The following is a 19,549-nucleotide window of genomic DNA, read 5'->3' as shown; positions in this document are numbered from 1 at the left end:
CGAGTGCCGTTTTTGTGTGCTTAGGCAACCCTAAAGTGAACCTATCACAGGGTTTTCTTGGCCAATTTTTTTTAAGGGATGGGGTTGCCATGGCCTCCCTCTGAAGCTGAGAAAGTGTGAATGGCCCAAGTTCACCTAGTGGGTTTGACTGAGTGAGGATTCGAACCTTAGTCTCCAGAGTCACCCAACACAAACCACTACACCATGCTGGCTCTGATGGGATGCATACAAATGTTAAAAAACAAATACATGTATCTGTACATATTCACACAAGGTGTAACCATCTTGTCCAGAAGAGAGCATATGTAAAATGCAAGAGAGAGAAAAAATTATACCAAACATTTTGGTGTGTGTGTAGATACACATATACGTGTGCATGGATATATAAATTTCATTGCTACCAAACATATCCTTTGGGGGGACAGGAGCTTTGGGGTTTGTTTTCCAGTGAAATAAAGGGAAGAGATCAGATAAGGACTAGAAATAGCAGTTTCTGGAACTTATTTTAGTCAAGTTGCAAATTGATATGAGGCCTGAATACCATAAAAATACTAGAACCAAACTGCGCTTGGAAGTTAAGCAGGATCAGCTCTGCTTAGTAGTTGGATGGGAGACTGCAAATAAATACCTGGTGCTGTAGGCTAGATTTCAGAAGGAAGAACTGGCAAAAACACCTCAATATTTCTTGCCTAAGAAAACCCTATATGGAATTCATGGGGTCTCTGTAAGTCTACAGGTGACTTGAAGGACAGAGAGATGCTGGCAGAAACAGGAAAGAAAGGTGGATGGCTGCTGTGTTGGTTCATAGGAACAGACACATTATTGTATTAGTTTAAATGTTTTGGAGCATAGTTTTCAATTTAACGAGTATCAACTGTACAAATGAAATAACAATTTATTGAGTTCCAAAGTGATTTTGTCCTGGGTTGAATTCACACTATTAGTTTTGACAGATGATTCTTTGGTGATTACAAATGTGCCCTGTGACTGTGAAACCGAGATCAACAATATGAAATAGAACATTAGTTTTCTGTTGTGGCACTTCATAAGTCTTGTAACTCGATTTCACACACTGGAGCACATTTACAAGATTAACCACAGAAAAATAGTGGGAAAAATACTGTCACCTCATGGTGACAATACTTTGTCACAGTTCATCTGTCACATTCCGCCATACCAGCATTGAGTAAAGTACTTTTAACTAGCATATGTTCTTTTGATCACAGTGAACATCAAAACTGGCACATCTATCACCATAAAGGCGTCCTGTAAACATGACAGGGGTGTGTGTGTGTCTATCAGGAATCATTATAGGACAGATAATTCTGGACATACTTCAATTTGCTTTATCAAAGGAATTTAAAGATAAACCTAGCTAAAAATTCATATGTTTTGATTGGAAAAAGCTCCAGCTTAAATCTATACAAAATTCATGGTTAAACATACTTGTTACAATGCAATTATATTACCAGTTAAGGGATAATGATACTATATTGGTCCTGCAATTTTTAGCCCCATTTTTGTTTGTTCTATAAAATCAATTGCAGTTTCCACCATAAAGATTTTGTTTACACTCGGACAATGGTACACATTTTAGGCACAGATCTTGAAAAGAATACAACTTTTGAAGCAATATAATATTTTAATAAAAGTAAATCTAAGTATTTGCAAAGTATTATGCACGTGCAGTATGTCCTATATGTACCTTTGAATCATTTGTTCTAGTAGAGTCAACTTTGGCTACCAGTTTACTTGGTTTGAAATAAAGTATGTTAATGTACTGAAACGTTTTAGTGTGCACACACAGAATAACACAAATGTGTGTGTACATGTATGTCTGTATATATATATGCATATATGTGTATATATACATGTATACATATGTATTACACACACTTGTCCCTCCCTTTTTGTGGGCTTGGAGCCCGTGGTCTTGGTCTTCGCGGGAAGGACAAGCAGGGAGGGATAAAATAGCACCATTATTTTCAATGGGATATTTGCGAATTGTCATTTTCATAGGGGGCGGGGGTCTGGAATGGATTCCCTGCAAATTGAGGGGAGCTACTGTACGTGTGTGTATATATATACACACACACGCACACACACAGAGGCACACATACAGACATAAGCATAAAGGGAAATATATATCCCCACACTCACATTCTATAGTCTTGTGTTTCAGGGGTGCTTTCACATTCTGCTAATTTTCTGAAAATTATTTTAACCACTGCCAAAATAATAATATGGAATCATAGAATTGGCATGTAAAGTTTTGTAGGTTAGTGCTCTTGTCTGCACCCACCCCCCCCCCCCCCCGGAAGGGTAAAGTCTTGGTGGTCAGGCCAATGTACAGCATTGATTCAGCGGATATAATACCTTTGTGCTAAAGGAATGGCATTAGACCTCAACATACACCTGTTTCTCAGCATCAGCACTATCTTGGCATATGTGTATGCATGGTGCTGGCCTTTTATTGAGCACTGAGCTCAAGTAAGGTACACTGGGCTGAGAGGAATGGATAGAGACACTGTGTGTACACTTTCTCTCTTATGACCTGGTTGTTGTCATAAGCCAGCTCACTGTTAATAATGTAAAGTACTTACAGTACATTTCGGTATGTGCATTTTGGTATGTGTAAGGAGACCTATGGTGACCTTTGGAAACAAGAGTTTTATTGAGGCTTTTGGTAACAACTTTGCATTCTTGCTAGAATGCTATTGTGCATTGTCCACAGAAGGAACAGCATTTCCCACATAGGGTTTTGTTTTTAAATCAGAATGGTTCCTGGGTTATTTTGTGTCACAATATCCTAAGGACATGTTAAAATCCATGTCAACAAAGGCAGTGTCATATATGATTAGGTATTTGGAGGCAGGGGAAGGGCAGAGTTGGGGACCTCTGGCCATAGTCCAGATGAGGCCCACAAGTTTTTCCATCTGTCCTGCAATTGTTTTCTGCTGTTGTCTCTGACAGTGATTGGAGATAAGCAGCTACTTAAAGCCCAAGAAGCTGCTGTATGGAGCTACTAGAAGAGGAGACAAGAAATTTCTCGAGAACAACTTTGTCCATTACCAGAAGGAAGATATTTTCATCATGCACCCCTCCTTTTTATTATTTTGTCTTGAAGAAGGAAAAAAATGAAAACAAATTCTTCCATATCATGTAGAAATTATATTTATTGCATTTGATTATGTTGGGGGTCTTGACAGCTCACTGCCTTTGTAGGGTGGCAGCATATAGCTATGAGATTTTAATAAAGAAAAATATGTTTTTTTGAAAAATCAAATGATTCTGCAGATGTGGATGCAAGGTGTTGATGATATTTCCATTGCACAGCCCAGTTGCTCCAGCTCTTCCCGCCACCCCCTCCTGGCAATCGGCTTGTTTTACATGAATGACTTACAGACCCAGAGAACTCAACAACTGCACTCTTTACCAGAATGGCTGTGTGGGCTATAAAAACCTCAATGCCAGAAGGAAAATTGGATGAAAGTTTCACTTGAATTGCAAAGTAGCTCAAGGGGTAGGTGCGGACCCAAACAAGTCATTTCCATGTGGACCATCCATATTGATTTTGAAGGCATATCCACAATAAAATAGGATTTCATTGAAAACAGTAAATAGTCATCTCCATGCAACAGAACTGTAATCATTTCCAAACATGCAGGTGCTTTAAAAAAATTAAAAAATATAAGGTGCCTTGAGAATGCTGGCAGTTTTATATTTGGAACATACAGTTTGTTTATATATATATATATCTATATATTTATATATTTACATTGTTACTGGTTAACTTTATACCTTACAAGCTACAAAGTTAGGAAAATATACAGTACTTTTGCATATAACGGTATATCCTTGTAGCCCCTGAGTCAAGTATAGAGGATTTAAATACAAAAAATAAAATAAAATGGAAAAAAAAGCCCCAGCCATTAAAAGCACTTACATTTTAGGTGATGTAAGAGTACAAAAGGGTTATTTCCCAGGAAGACCAGGATCTGAAACATGCCTATGGAGACCCAAGATTCCTGCAGTGCTTAGGGAAGAATCAGGCAAGGATGGGTGCCTAATTGGGTGGAGGTAAGTCTTGCAATGCTGTGGGCGTAGCTCTAAAGACTGGTCATGCTCTTGTTCCAAAAATGATGTCAGGTTGTCTTCTGAGGCTGTGTTCAGATGCACTCCGCTTGAGAGAGATTCTTTGGATTTCAGTTTGGATTTTTCAAGGTCTAGGAATTCAGAACACTGAAGAAATGAAACAACAGTCATTGCAAAGGAAAACAGGAGATGGGGCTTCCATTTTATTGTGACAACAATAGCAGCTGGGTATAATAAGCCAGTCTTTGCTACCTCTAACTTCACAGACAATGTGAGTCTGAACACCAGTCACTGAGGGACAACAGCAAGCAAGGAGCCCTAGTGGCGCAGTGGGTACTGCAGCCACTCACTCGAAACCACAAGGTTGTGAGTTCAAGACCAGCAAAAGGGCCCAAGCTCGACTCAGGCTTGCATCCTTCCGAGGTCGCTAAAATGAGTACCCAGACTGTTGGGGGCAAATTAGCTTACTTGCTGTTCACCGCTATGATCTTTGGAATAGCGGTATATAAATAAAACAAATTATTATTATTATTATTTTATGGACTATTGCCCTCATGTCCTGTTTGAGGGCTTTCCAAAGATACCAGGTTCAGTATCTTTGATGCTGTGAGGAACAGGATGCTGGACTAGATAGGTCTGATCCAGCACAGCTCTTATTGATTTTACTGACATATCGCCTCAGCCCACCAGAGCCCACAAATTAATGCAGAACAGGTGAAAACACTGAACACAATACAGAGGTAAACTCTTTCAAAACAAAGCTTTTGTTAAGAACTTTTAAATACAATCTAAAAATACTCCTTAATTTTTTAAAAAACAAACAGTTTAACAGGCAGCAGTACCAAACATCAAAGACAATGCAGAACAACACCATGTTAGCAGCTCAAAAGAGATGGAGCCAGCCTACAGTAACTTCTCTGGCAGGGAGTTCCACAGCTGTGCTGGTGCTGCCAGAATGAAAGCCCTCTTGTGTGTTCATACTAACCTACTCTGGCCACCGGTTGGCAATGTCGTCACTAGCAGGATGCAAACTGTACTGGTGACACCATCAGAGGAGATGACATTGTCATTGAAATGACTGTACCACCTCTCCTCTGCACCACCTCCTCAGCGCTCAGTATTGGCAGCTTAAAAGGACTAATTATAGAAGTAGTTCAGGGAGTGGTGTATCCATGTCCCCATCCCATCACTTCTTCAAGTTGGGACTTGCCATCCTGCCTGCCACTCTCGCTCTTTCCCTCACTGCTAGTGCAAAGTGGTGCTGAGGCCACAGGAGTATACTGTGCTGTGCTGCCTGTCTGGTCCAGTGCTAGACAGAACATGCTGTTGGCCTTTGATGGAGATGGGAATCCACTCCATCACAGCCAGCAATACTAGCAGCAGCAGTTGTCATGGTGGGCAATCACCATCTTGACCAGTGCACAGATGGGAGAAACCAGTGAGCACTGTCCCCACCTGTCCCCACTGGCTGGCCTGCCTCTCTTCCTTCACTTGGAGCCTGGCAACTGCACCACCTCTGCCACTTTCTTCTTCGTGCCAGGATGTGGAAAAGCTGAAGAGAGGGAAACACACGGGGTGGCAGCAGGAGTGACACTTACATGGCATTGGGTGATACCTATGCCAGTGATGCCACTGGGGGTTGGCACACACGGCAGGGGCTCCTTTGAAGATCTCAAATTTCAGGTGGGCTCATAAGAGAGAAGTTGATCTTTAAGATATCCTGGCCCCAAAACCATTTAGCATTTTGTAAGGCAAAACCATCACCTTGAATTGAGCTCAGAAGCAAGCTGAAAGATAGAGTAGTTCTTGTCAAGACTGCTGTTTTGTGGCATCTGAAATGCACACCTGACAAGAGTCTGGCTGCTGTATTTTGCACTAGCTGCTGCCTCCAAACACTTTTCAAGTGCTCTGAAGCATCTTGCAATAGTATATTCAGGAGGTAACCAAGGTGCAAACCACTGTGGCCAGATCTACCCTCCTCAGGAAAGGGTGCAGCTGACATTACTAGCCAAAATTGCAGAAAGTACTTCTGGTCACTGTAGCCACAAAGCCTTCCAGGAGCAGTCTTGCATCCAAGAGCACCCCCTCAAACTACGAATCTTTGAGTGGGAGTGCAATCTCATCTAGGCTATAATCGCAACCCTAGCTTAGCTAAAATGCATGTCGTGAAATGTACTTTTGGACACGAAATGACAGGACTTATCAAATTATAAAAAGACATACCTATACTTGTATACTTTAGGGCAGACTATTGGGCCAAATATGCTCCTCTGGGCTTCCGCAGAGGAACCACACCCCTTCCATATGATGCTATCATTTTTTGACTTCACAAGACTTGCATCCCTTCTCTATATGGTTGAAATCATAGAATCATAGAGTTGGAAGAGACCGCATAGGCCATCCAGTCCAACCCCCTGCCATGCAGGAAATCCAAATCAAAGCATCCCTGACAGATGGCCATCTAGCCTCTGCTTAAAGACCTCCAAGGAATCAAATGCCTGGTAACAAATGCCTGCCCTAAGGCTGTAAGTGTTAATATTCAAATAAGCTGGTACTTTTGGTCCCATTGTTAACTTTGGCTCCACCAACCCAACCTTGGAATGTGGCCTCTGAGAACTTTTCTGAAATTAAATTTGGCCCTTGGGCTGGAAATGAGTCTCCACATTTAGAATACCTGGGGTACATACCTGTGAAGGACTGAAGCTTTTGTCTGTTTTAATAGATGCTACAGGATGCAGACTTTGTACTATCCGAACAGCTGGCCTCTTATAATCTGTACTTGCAGTCACCACACTATAAGCTGGTGGGGTGAGTGCTGATTGTCTCTGCAGTAGCTGCAGGATGGTTTGAATGTCAGCAGTCATTTGGGATTCAAGCCTGGAAAGGTAACAAGAAATCAATAAATATGCCAGGAACACAGTTCGACAAGACCAAAGAAGTTGTAACCTGCAATAACATTACTTAAAAATGTTCTGAAAGAAGAAACAGGAGAGTCTACAACACTGGCTGTCTCTGAATTCAATGGCAAGCCAAGATTGGGGAGGAATTTTGGTTTAGCATGAACAAGCTATATGTTGTTGCGTGCAACCTATTCAGTCTTTCTTGGATCCTCATTTCCACTACAAATTTTCTTTTTTTATTTTGACTGTATTGTTTTTGTTGTGTGCCTTCAACTAATTTCCAACTTATGGTGACCCTAAGGTGACCCTATCATGACATTTTCTTGGCATGTTTCTTAAGAGGAGATTTGTCATTGCCGTCCTCTGAGGCTGAGAGAGTGTGACTTGCCCAAAGTCCCCCATGGGTTTACATGGCTGAGCTGGGATTCAAACCCTGGTCGCCAATGCTCAAACCACTATACCCCGCTGGCTCTTGTACTTTATTGTATTGATCTTTAATTATTGCAAGCTGACTTAGCAGCCTTGGTATCAAAAATAGAATAATTTATGTATTATGCCGAGGTGACTTTAGATTCTCAAAGGTTATGGCAATAGAGAAAGTGGTGCCTGCTGGCTTCTATGTCAGGACTGTGGTGAATCTGATGTCGGTTTTATCCCAAACTTTATAAATGCTATTCAACATTCTGAACCCTATCCACAAAAATAGGTTCTCCACCTCTTTAAAGAACTTTAAATTTTGCAGTGAAACCTAGAGCATGCTTACTACAGGGGAGTGGGGGGATTCTGGCAGATTCCAGCAAGTTTTGAATACCGTACAGTTCCATTGCCAAGTTTTGGTTGTTGTTGCTGTGTGCCTTCAAGTAGTGTCTGACTTATGGCAACCCTAAGACGACACTATCATGAGGTTTTCTTGGCAAGTTTCTTGGGAGGGGCTTCATCATTGCCATCCTGAGACTGAGGAAGTGTGATTTGCCCAATATCACCCAGTGGATTTCGTTGCCAAGCTGGGAATTGAACTGTGGTCTCCAGAGTTGTAGTCCAATGCTCAAACCACTACACCACGCTGGCTCTTTATTGGCAGACCATATGACAGCCATTCAAGAACCAGCCTAGATAAATAACAAGAGGTCTATCACCCCAGAAGCTTGGCCACCCAGTGATTAATTCACCAAAAAGATAGGTACATAATAAGAATGCAGAATAGCTGAAATCTGCATTGATAGAGGGGATTTCCTGCACCAATGCAGTTGGTGTATATTCAAAATATCAGTATATTCAAAATAAATAAAGTACTATGTTCTTTTAACTGTTTGGACATTCAAGGAAGTAGCAATGTGGTTTCTGTTGACCAGCACACCATTAAATTAAAGCAGGAGTGGACAATGTGAAAATCCTTCAAAAGTTTTGAATTACAGTGTGTAACCCCTGATCATTAGATGTACTAGGTGGAGCTCATGGGAGTTCAGTCCAAAATAGCAGAAAGGTACCAGTTTGTCTATGCAACACAGAGCTTTTAGCATGGTGTAGTGGTTTGAGTGTTGAACTATGACTTTGGAGACCAGGGTTCAGTTCCCTTATCAGCCATGAAACCCACTGAGTGACTTTGGGCAAGTCATAACTTCTCAGCCTCAGAGGAAGGCAATGGCAAACAAATCTTGACAAGAAAAAACCCATGATAGATTCATCTTAGGGTCATCACAAGTCAGAAATGACTTGAAGGCGCACAACAACAACAAAACACATTGCAAATTATTACTGAAGCCAGTGTAGGTTTATCAACAAAGAGGGAGCAGAGTTTGCTGCATACTTCCTATGACCTGCTGCTCTCTTGTAACATATGCTATATTGCTGTATTTTACTTTCCACTGGAAATTAGGCCACTGCTACTCAGGTTTTATTGGCTCATAGAATGCAAGGGAAGGGGTTGACCCTTATATTGGCTTTAAATTGCTTGTTAAAATGTGCATTCGACATGCCCAGGAGCACTCAGTGACTAATATAGACTGAATTTGTCAATTCAGGATTAAATTGCCCATTTGTCATGACAAAAGTGATGACAGTAATGGAATCCTGGAGAAAGGATTTTTTTTTTAAGGTTGCATGTCTGAACAAAAGCCAATTTCCAATTAGATGTGGCTTTGCCTGCTTGCAAACCCTTTCGGTGCCTGGTTACAAGATTTACTGCTGTTCTTTATACAAACGGGTGTGGCCTTTAAAATGCAGAAGCCCAAGACAGCTAAAGAACTATCTTCTATTTCAAACCAGTTTGTCCCATGTTTTTGGAAACCGGGTAGTGGGGTGGTGGTATTGGGCCACAGGCTTCCAAAACCAGGAGAAAGGCCACCGAGATATCTTGTTTTTTGGTTCTCTTCCTACTGATGAGGGGTGTCACACCTTGGTGTGTGTGTGTTTTACCAAATTTTCACTTCAATGACATGAAACAAGGTATATGTATATGTTAACATATTTAGGCTTATTCTTATTTCCTTATTCTAAAGAGTGATGAACTGTGACAGGCAAGGAGTAGGTGAGATCACCCCACTCTTACAAAGGAACAGCTTCCCAGGCATTCCAGAATAGAGACATCCTTATCCCTCTTTCTAGCATAGGTTTGACCTTTCTCAGCAGGAGAAAGCTGCTACTGTTGGAAAACTGTATTATTAATTTTTTGGTAGAGGCCTGTTTGATTCACTAGTAGATACCCAGTTACTATGTCATACATCCCTTAAGTATACAAAATCTATGTACAGGGTGATTATGAACATCATTCCTTGCCACTGTTCCAGAAATCAACTGGTCCTGCACAGGTGGACAGCTCTGACATATTCTCTCTCCATGAGGTTAGGATTAATTTTTAGGGACTGTTCAGTGCACACCCGTTTTTAGGATATAGTTAGGAACTGTCTTCTTTGGTCACCTGTGTCTTCAAATTATATTCAGATCACCTCTGAAATGTCTAAATATATACAATATAGTTGGGCAATTCCGTTCTACAACCAAACCAATCACTTTCTTTTTCTAGAAGGAAAAAAGGTAATAACAGTCCTTTGGCAGCTTCATGGTATTACTGTGCCAAGGACTCTAAGCACCTTTCATTGCCATCTTCTGAACATCACAGTGAAGATTACCTAAAGTTCTTTATCTGTTTGTACTTCAAATGTGCTAAAAATGATGAAAATTGGCTGTCTCCTAGGCTGCCTTTACACTGCAAAATGTACTGTAGCTGGACACCACTTTGATTGCCATGGCTCCATGCTATGGAACCATGGGATATATAATCTTGTGAGATATTAAACGTTCTCTCTCAAAAAGTTCTGGTGCCTCAACAAATTACAGATCACAGGATTCCACAGGACAGTTAAAGTAGTGCCAAACTACATTAATTCTGCTGTGTGGCAGCAGCCTCTGGTTGTGAAGGAGATATTCTCTTGGACAGTTCATAATACAGTCAGCCCTCGGTATCTGCAACCTTGCCATGCACGGATCCAAGCATCTGTGGACGGCAAGATTGCATTGCATTGCACTAGTGGTGCATGAACATAGCCCTGCTGTTATCAGGTATAGCCCCCGTTGTCCTGTGGTGGCGATGCACGCAGCTGTGCCCCCATTAAGTTCCGTTGTCCCCAATGGAAGTGCAGCCACATGCTGTCCCTAATGGTGGCATGGTTGTGTTCACATGCCCCCATTGGGGACAATGCAGGCTTGAGCATCTGCGGATTTGGGTATCTGCGGTGTGTGCGCGTCTGGAACAGATATCTTGCAGATACCAAGAGCCAACTATACAGTCAGTGAGTCATAATTAATTTCAATCCATAGACCTAAAATTTAGGCATTCAGTCAAGATATACAAGTTATCAAAAGCCCCCATAATAAAACAAGAGAAGAGGACATTGGTAAATATATCTTTAACTAACTCTAGTTCTAACTCAAGCTAACTCTAACAGTCCTTTTATACATAATACTAGGATTCTAACTATCAGGGAAGCACCCTGGGTGGATATTTTAGCAACCAGGGAATTGTAGATCGTGGACAGTATTCTACACAGCTACTTAGGCCTCAAACAGATAGGCCAAAAGGTCCGCCATTGTGTTCTGTTGGGGCAAGGCATTTACATGATGCATACCCCGAATCTGGCCAGAAGCCATGCCGAGCCTGCCCCAACCTGGAAAAGCAGGGCCAAAAAGAAGCAGAAAAAATCTGCTCCTTTTTGGTGGCCAGTTGAGGATCACAGCGGTGGCCGGGATCAGGATCGGGTGTGTGCAGTTGCCACAGTCCCGGTGCAAATGGCGGCAGAGTGGTCCTGTCTGTTTCAGGCCCAAATTAAGCATATTTAAGTACCAGCAGTTAAGTACACTTTGCTAAGTAACCTCTTTTGGCCCAACCCTCTCTTCCCATTCCTGGCAGAAATGTCTTTCATCTGTGCTGATTACAGGCAAAATGAACTTTCTTGCCGCATATGCCTGGTAAAGTAGGCAAGAGGGGGGGACTACAATTGTGGCAATAGTGTCACCATTCTAAATTTTGACCATGAATGCAGAATAGTTACAGATGACTAAATTGGACCAGAATGGAGATCAGAACAGAAGTGAATGTTTCCCTCAGATTTTCTGGCAGGGGGAAGGGACTAGGTCAGAAGAGGTTACTGCATTAAGCATACCTAACTACAAAGCTGAACTATCAGTCCATATTGTATTAGAAATAATAAAAAAATCTCTTTGGGAAATCTAAATTGCTTGTTTCTTAAAAGGAGAGGTGGGAAACATCCAGGTTAGCTTGATCTGGTTTAGCACAAATATGACATTTTTCCTTGGGTGTTCATCTCCCACCTCCAAGATTGAAATACCTCTCCCAAAGCTTTGGTACAGGCAGGATTAGCTTTAAGCTACAATATGCTGACATGTTTTATTTCAATTTTCAACCCCTCCACCACAGGAAATTGGCCCTTGAGAACTCTGAAATTGAGAAATTGAAACTGAAAGCTCTTGGGTTAGATTACTGAGGATAAGGGTTACTTCATGTGTCCACGGTTGTTTCTACACCTGCTTTCTGTTTTAATTCGCATTGTATGACTAGAGAATTTGTTTTATAGGGCATACTAGAAATACACATATATGGAGACAAATAATGCCTTGGTTGGCAATCTTGGACTACATACTAACTGCAGACTTCCTGAAAGTGAAGGATTGTGGCAGGCAATCTATGGTTGCTATAATCTAGTGAAATCTTACTGGGAAATCAACCTCTCTTAAAAAGCAGTTGAAAGTTTTCATACCAATTTGATTAAATGCTTCATCCCAATGACATATAACTTCCACACAAAAAATTCTAAGTTTCTTTTTTTAAAAAAGGGACTACATTTGTCATGTTTTACCAAAACAGCACCAAAAATGTTTCCAAATGCAAAAAACATGGAGGGTTTCTTTATAAATTCAATGCTTTCTGCCGAACAAAGGAACATATAGCTTCACAAAGGATGGAAGCTACCTGCCTGTCAAAAGTAACAATTGAGGAGGCACAATGTTATTTGTTTACAAGAAAAATTGTTTACCACTATTAATTCTGAGAAAGCAAATAAATGAACAGAAAAGTCAGGGATTCTACCCACCCACAACCATCACTATGGTGTTGTCCTTTCTATAATATGGTCCTAAAAAAATTAAACATGAAGAAGAAAGTTGGGATCATGTTCTTTCTGGTAATTAAGGTGTGGGTTGAAAAGATTTCCTTTCTTTTTATAGTTAACATTTCTATTTCTTCATAGGAACTTGACATTTTATATAGAATTACCCTGGAACAAACTGTGCTCTGTTATTGAGTTAACAGAGGCATAGATCTATTGACTTTCTTATTGTTCTGGCAGGTGATTTTAACACATGTATGGCCAGAGATAATAAAACACTAATAGTTACACTGGGTCTTGAGGAAGATTATCTTTTCTTCTTTCTGTCTCAAGATCTGAGGGATGATCAAATCAATCCTGCTGCTGTTCAGCTGATAAAGCCCTCTTCAAATTTATTCTTTGATACTTAAAGGGAAGGAGTCATGAAGATAAATGTGGCGACTTTACTTTCATGGCTGCCTTAAGGGTAAGCATGGTAGATTATATCTCTGCTCCTTCAAATATCACCAGCATTTTTATTGATTTCAGTGTGTTTCCTTTTGGCTTTAGAAATTGCCAGCTGGTTAGGACTTACTTGGTTCATCACTCTAGTTGAAAAAAGAAAAGCTGACTGGGAATATGTCGTCTGTAACTGATCTTGAAGTTGCAACTACAAGACCTCTCAAATTGAAGTGGAATTATTCTAAGTCAACTTAAATCTAATATTTCAGTACAGTTAAATAGTACTACTCAGAGCTTAGATTTTTATTTTCTAAATGATCTGGTTATTTTATTCAATACTCTGATCAACCAAAAGGTCATTATTTGTTACTATAACTGCACCAATGTGCTTAATATTAGCAAATTATATTTTAGTTATTATTGTGACATGGGAAAATACAGGAAAATGTTCTCTTGTTCATTCAAGGAACCAATTTAGATATTGTGCCTAGGAAATTTTGAGAAAAATCTAGGCTTGCGGCAACCTCCCAGAGGGCGTTCTCTGCTGTCGCCCCCAAACTCTGGAACGACCTGCCGAATGAGATCCGTCAGATAACATCATTAGACAGCTTTAAAAAAGCGGTCAAGATGGATCTCTTCTGGCAGGCCTTTCCAGATTAACCATCCCGGCCCAGGTTCCCAGGTTCCCTGATTCCCTCATTCCTCCCGTGGCCCCATCTTAGAGATGGTTGAGGATCAACAGAGGGATATCAGGGTTTTTAGTTTTAATTGCTGTTTTTATCCTTGATATTGTATTTTTAATTTGTTATACTATTTAATACTGTCTTAAGGGGGGGAGGGATAAAGTGTTTTTAATTGTCATATTTTATATTTTACTGTTGTTAACCGCCCGGATTGGTTTGCCAGAGGGCGGTATACAAATAAATATTATTATTATTATTATTATTATTATTATTATTATTATTATTATTATTATTATATTATTATTATTATAAAAATGCAAAAAAACCCCATACCAAGGCAATCTTTTCCAAATGCAGTAAGAGGCAGCCATCCATGAGACCTCTTCTCTCCCCTCCTATTGCTTAAATTGAGCCAACACACACACATGAATAGCAAGCAGATAATGCACTCCTATTGCAGTGAAATTCATAAATTAAAGCCATGGCCATTACAGCCATAATAAATAATAATAATAATAATAATAATAATAATAATAATAATAATAAATAAATAATAGTAACTCCATCCTAACGTTGCTGCAAAAAGTAATCTGAGGCGGGTTACAGACGGGCAAAAAGGGATGTACTCATGACGTCATGAAGGTAGAGCCTTCAGACGGGCTTTACCTGAATGCCGTCATGAACAGGCCCCCCGCATGCCCCAAGCGGGAAGAAGCGGCATTAAAAAGGTGCTGCTTTTTTCCGCTTCTTTTTGATTTGCGGCGTACCTGCGCAGCTCCGTCTGTAAGCTGCTGCACCGATACGTCAGAATTGCTACGCCGCAAATATAAGTTGCCGGTTTAAAAGCTCCGTGTCAGCTGCGTCCCATAATGGGTCGGGTTCCCGGGACATGCGTGGTTTGCAGTCAAGCTTTAATTGCAACGTCCGCTGCCATGCAGCTGTGGAAGCTGAGGCACAGCTGCGGCGCATTTTAAGCCTCGTAACCCTAACCCTAGAGCCACTTGTGCGCATGCGTTGCTAGAACCGCAGGAAGTTGTAACTTTTGCCGCCGGATGTTTTGGTTGTAGAAAGTGAAAAGGGAAAGTTTGGGATTTAAAGTGACCCCCTACACACATTCCTGCGCCATTCTCACCTGGGAAAGGGCACAGTTCGGCTGCTCCTGGCACAGCTGTGTGGCGGCTCCCCTTTGCCACCAGGCAGGATGGCTCAGCCATCCACCAGCACCCCGAAAAAAGGCAGGGGGACGTCTTGGTCTCATACTGAGACGGCTGACCTGATAGCTATATGGTCCCAGAAACTGGAGTAACTGCAGAAACTGGAGCAGTCCTACCTGAATGCTGACACATATCGAGAAGTGGAAGAAGCCATGAGAGCTGCTGCACCAGTACACCAGAATTGCTACGCCGCTAATTTAAGTTGCCCATTTAAAAGCTCCGTCGCATAGTGAGTTGGGGTCTTGGAACATGCGCAGTTTGCAGTCAGGCTTTAATTGCAACGTCCGCTGCCATGCAGCTGTGGAAGCTGAGGCACAGCTGCGGCGCATTTTAAACCTCGTAACCCTAACCCTAACCCTAACCCTAACCCTAGAGCAACATGTACGCATGCGCTGCTTGGAAAGTTTGGACTTTAAAGTGCACCCCTACACACATTCCTCTGCCATTTTCACCTAACAATAAAAAACGCTAAAACTGTAAATATTGACATATGTACAAAGGAGGTGAGGGGAGATGGCAGGGGGACAGCGGTGGCAGCGGAGACAGCTGTGGCTGCGCATTGCAGATTCAGCAGGAGCGCGGGGACCAAAGGAGAGGAGGCATCTATGATGCTGCTGACACTGGCAAAGTGCAAGCGGACAAGGATGCCAACACCAGCTAATCACCAGCTGGCAGGAGACCACCATTGTTTTAAAGGGGCTTGGGCGCTTTAAATGCGCAGACAGGCTTTCTGCCGCCGCTGCTTAGCGCTGCAGCTGCGAAGCTGCGCACTTCTCATGTGGCAAAAGAAAAAAATAGCCGCGGTTTGGGCCGCCCGTGCAGAAGCTGCTTCTCTTTTTGCAGCGTCCTCCGAGGCGGCGGTATGGAAGCTCCGGGTCCGAAACGGACCCAGGTGAGGCATCTTCACTGCCCCCCGTGTGGAAGCTCCAACACCTGAAGCACGCCCCCGGGGCAGGCCGTCTGGAGGCTCCGCATTCAGCTGAATACACCTCCAAGACGTCCTCCCCTGCCCGTCTGTAACCCGCCTGAGCCACATTTTAGAAAAATGAGTTGCTTCCTAGGTCTACTGTTGCTGTCATCATTGTTTTGCCCACCCATTTTGTAGGGAACTTTGAGTTTACAATTTTATAGGATTCTCATTTAGGGGCATCTTCATGTTGCATGCCCAGTTCATGAAAACTGCCCTCATTTATGAAAAACCCAAAGCGATTGCCTTTCAATGTAACATAATTCAGCACATGTAAAAGACAGGTTCTCATATGACAGAGAAAGCTACCTTTTCTCAATGTTTGGAATTTTACATTTATTATGCAGGAAGCTGCATATGACATCTGGACCAGGGCTAACAAAAATGAGTTTGTTACTAGTATTATCTATCAGTGTGTGTATGGATTTACAACACTGCTTTTGACTGTGCCACCAGAGATTACCCATGGAGATGTCTGAAAATGTCAATCTCCAGTAAGTCCAATTGGGGAAGTTGGACTGGGAGACACTGCTCAGCTATACAACTAAGGTAGTTTCATAACCAAGCAATGCATACAGAATTCTGGCCATTTTTACTACTACAAATGAACTCTTTAATATCACTGGATAGCTGTTAATGTTTGGCCATGATGGACTCCAAAACTGGTAGCTGAGATTCAATTCACTACACCCCATTTCAGAGAGTGTCCGACAATATGTTAGATTGGCAGTACCATGGCATCCCATATGGGATTTATGTGTGTTGAAAAAGAAATGCAGTATAGCCTGTGCTACTTCATTTGCTTTGTTCCTGAAACTGGGAAGAATAGATTTCTCTGCCTGCTATCTAAAGTGTGTGTTGGCTAGCTGAATTTGCAAAAAATACCAAATATTTATTTACAAATGATCACAGAGAGGTTGCATGAACCATAGCTACACCTGATCTGCAAAATGTTGATGAAAAATTCTGGATGATCAGGTTTAGATTACAAGATAGACAGATGATAAATCATTTATGCTCTACTGGGGATGATTGCACTGCTCTTATTTTTACTATTTCTGTCCATTTTTATTGTTGGAGCTACTGGTTAAAACAAAAACATTCTGAACACTCTGATACAGTGATAACATGTCCGATGACTGCTTGGCATCCCTGAACTCTGTTTCACACAGTGCTGAGAGCCAGACTCTTTAATACAGCCACAGTCACATCTTAGACACCAAGAGGAGAAATGGGAGGAAAAATTATGTGGAACATTTTAGGACAAAGAAGCTTACCCTAAGTAGTATTTTGACCAACAAAAAGACTGCTTTTTTTGGTTCAGTAAGTACAAGTGTTTGGGTAATTTTCTTTGTCACTCCCTCCCCCACCAGCTTGTATGTATTTCTTTATTACTGAGTAAGCAGCAAAAGACTTCTCATATCAAAGAATGAAAATCCCTGCAGGGGAATGCAATGTATACTTTAATGGCAGCTGAGTTTAGTTTCTCCCACACCAGCAATTTTGCAAATGCTCATTTCTCAGGAAGAAAGAAATTACATATATACCAAAAAAAAAATGGGTCAGAGGAAATGTAGCAGGGCAATTAAATGTCCAAGAACTCTTTCCCCAGTACAGTTGCTCAAATCACCTTCTTGACTTAATTTTCATGGTGTCAAAAATCCTGATACACAGTATAGTATAGTGTAAGATGGAGATTGGAGCCAATGTGGTATAGTGGTTTGAGTGTTGGACCATTGCTCTGGAGACCAGGGTTCAATTCCCCACTCAGCCATGGAAAACCCCTGGGTGACCTTAGGCAAGTCACCCTCTTTCAGCCTTAAAGGAAGGCAATGGAAAACCTCTGAACAAATCTCACTAAAGAAATCCCATTTGCAGGATTGTCTTGTGTGTGTGTGTATGTTCCTTCACGTCAACTGATGGTGGCCCCATGAATTTCATAGGGTTTTCTTAGGCAAGGAATGCTCAGAGGTGGTTTTACATGATATTCATATTTGACTTGATATTCATGTTTGATTTTATTGTTCTTGTTTGCTGTTACCCGCCTAGATCCAATAAAGGGAGAGGCGGGATACAAATTATTATTATTATTATTATTATTATTATTATTATTATTATTATTATTATCAGTTCCTTTCTCTGAAATATAACATACACCATCTGGCATTCATTGATGGTCTCCCATCCAAATACTAACCAGAGCTGACCCTGCTTAGCTTCCAAGATCAGATAGGATCTTGTGCCTTTAGGGTATTTAGGACTCCCAGGTTCATCTTAGAGTGGCTATAAAAGTCAGAAATGATCTAAAAGCGCACAACACAACAACAAGGTGGAGATTGAGACACATTGGAGTTTATCACACTGAGACAAACTGCCCAAATCTGTGCAGAAATGGGATTTAAAACCCAGAAAAAAACCCTGCCAAAGTGGGTTGTTTTTCAGACACATTGGGATTAATGAGCATTAACGTGACATTAACCTAGACAGAAAGTCAACAAAATGCACTGCTTTTTACTTTTGAGATTTTCCGAAACTAAAAAGCAGCATGTTTTGTTGACTTTCTGTCTGGGCTAATATTGTGTTAATGCTCATTAACTCTGATGTCATCTAAAAAACAATCTGCTTTTGCAGGTTTTTGCTAATTTAAATCATGTTTTTGCACAGGATCCCATCCATGTTATAAACTCCATTGTTTTGCCTAAAGGATGAATTCTAACGTAGGAAATATTTTGGCACTACATTCTAGTGATGGGCAGGACCAAAGGTAACATGGGGCAGGAGGAGAGGCAACAAGTATTACAGTATTTTACTGATATCTGCTGGTTGTGGCCTCTGCTCACTTTCTAGCCACCCCATCCTCCAGTGCTCTACAGCACTGGTTTGCAACCTGTGCTCTGAGGAGCTCTTAGGGCTCCACAGGCACTTCCCAGGTGCTCTGCCGCTGCTCCAGGGAAATGCAAGAAATAAAAATGGAATGAAATTAAAGAATAAGAATATATTCTTAAATATACTCCTAAACACCATTAAGTGGTAAGACATAGGATAGGCCTCTTTGGGGCTCCGCCATAGAAATAAGGGCTCTATGAGTCAAAAAAGTTGGGAACCCCTGCTCTAGAGTCATGGCTGTAGTCCCTGTTCTTTGTTTTTCAAAATTTTTACTTTGTTGGATTTTTTTTATGAATGCAAAGAAAGAAAATTAAAAACTAAAAGAAAAAAAAGAAAGGCAACGCTACATAGGACATGAATATGAGCTAGGCATACACATTACTATAAGCTGACCTATGCTGAGATCCTGCATCAGAGGCTGTAATGTGTAACTTTATAATGACATAAATACATTACTGACATAATATAAAATCATGCTGGAGAACTGTGATCATTTGCACCATACAAGATCTCCAATTGTGCAACAGGGTCTCCCACTCCATAATGGAGCATCATGAAAAATGGGGACATTTCTCCATCTTTGCACAAAGGCACCCATGACTTTCCTCAGCCCTCTGTTCTGGATTACCATGCCTTGTGGTTCGGTTGGGGATCACTACCCCACCCTCTTGCAGTGTTGTACACCATGACAACTGTGTAACAGCCATGTAGCTTGCTCCACTTGTGAAGTGGTCCTGAAGGC

At 41.4% G+C, this 19,549-nt stretch overlaps 1 protein-coding gene across 10 annotated transcripts in view; it reads right to left on the bottom strand.

The window, feature by feature from the left end:
* Positions 1-3,161: 3,161 nt before the first annotated feature.
* The window catches only part of KCNH7 (potassium voltage-gated channel subfamily H member 7), a 395,432-nt gene continuing 379,044 nt past the window's right edge, over positions 3,162-19,549 (bottom strand). For all 10 annotated transcript variants that reach the window (XM_042444665.1, XM_042444673.1, XM_042444685.1 and 7 more), the window contains 2 exons: positions 6,783-6,972; positions 3,162-4,242 (listed from right to left, as the gene is read on the bottom strand). In XM_042444665.1, coding sequence (XP_042300599.1) covers positions 3,976-4,242; positions 6,783-6,972 — 457 coding nt within the window. In that variant the 3' untranslated portion in view covers positions 3,162-3,975. The remainder of the gene's footprint in view (positions 4,243-6,782; positions 6,973-19,549) is intronic.

The sequence above is a fragment of the Sceloporus undulatus genome, chromosome 1, assembly GCF_019175285.1.
Source record: "Sceloporus undulatus isolate JIND9_A2432 ecotype Alabama chromosome 1, SceUnd_v1.1, whole genome shotgun sequence".
NCBI classification, from domain to species: domain Eukaryota; kingdom Metazoa; phylum Chordata; class Lepidosauria; order Squamata; family Phrynosomatidae; genus Sceloporus; species Sceloporus undulatus.
This window is presented reverse-complemented; position numbering and strand designations above follow the sequence as displayed.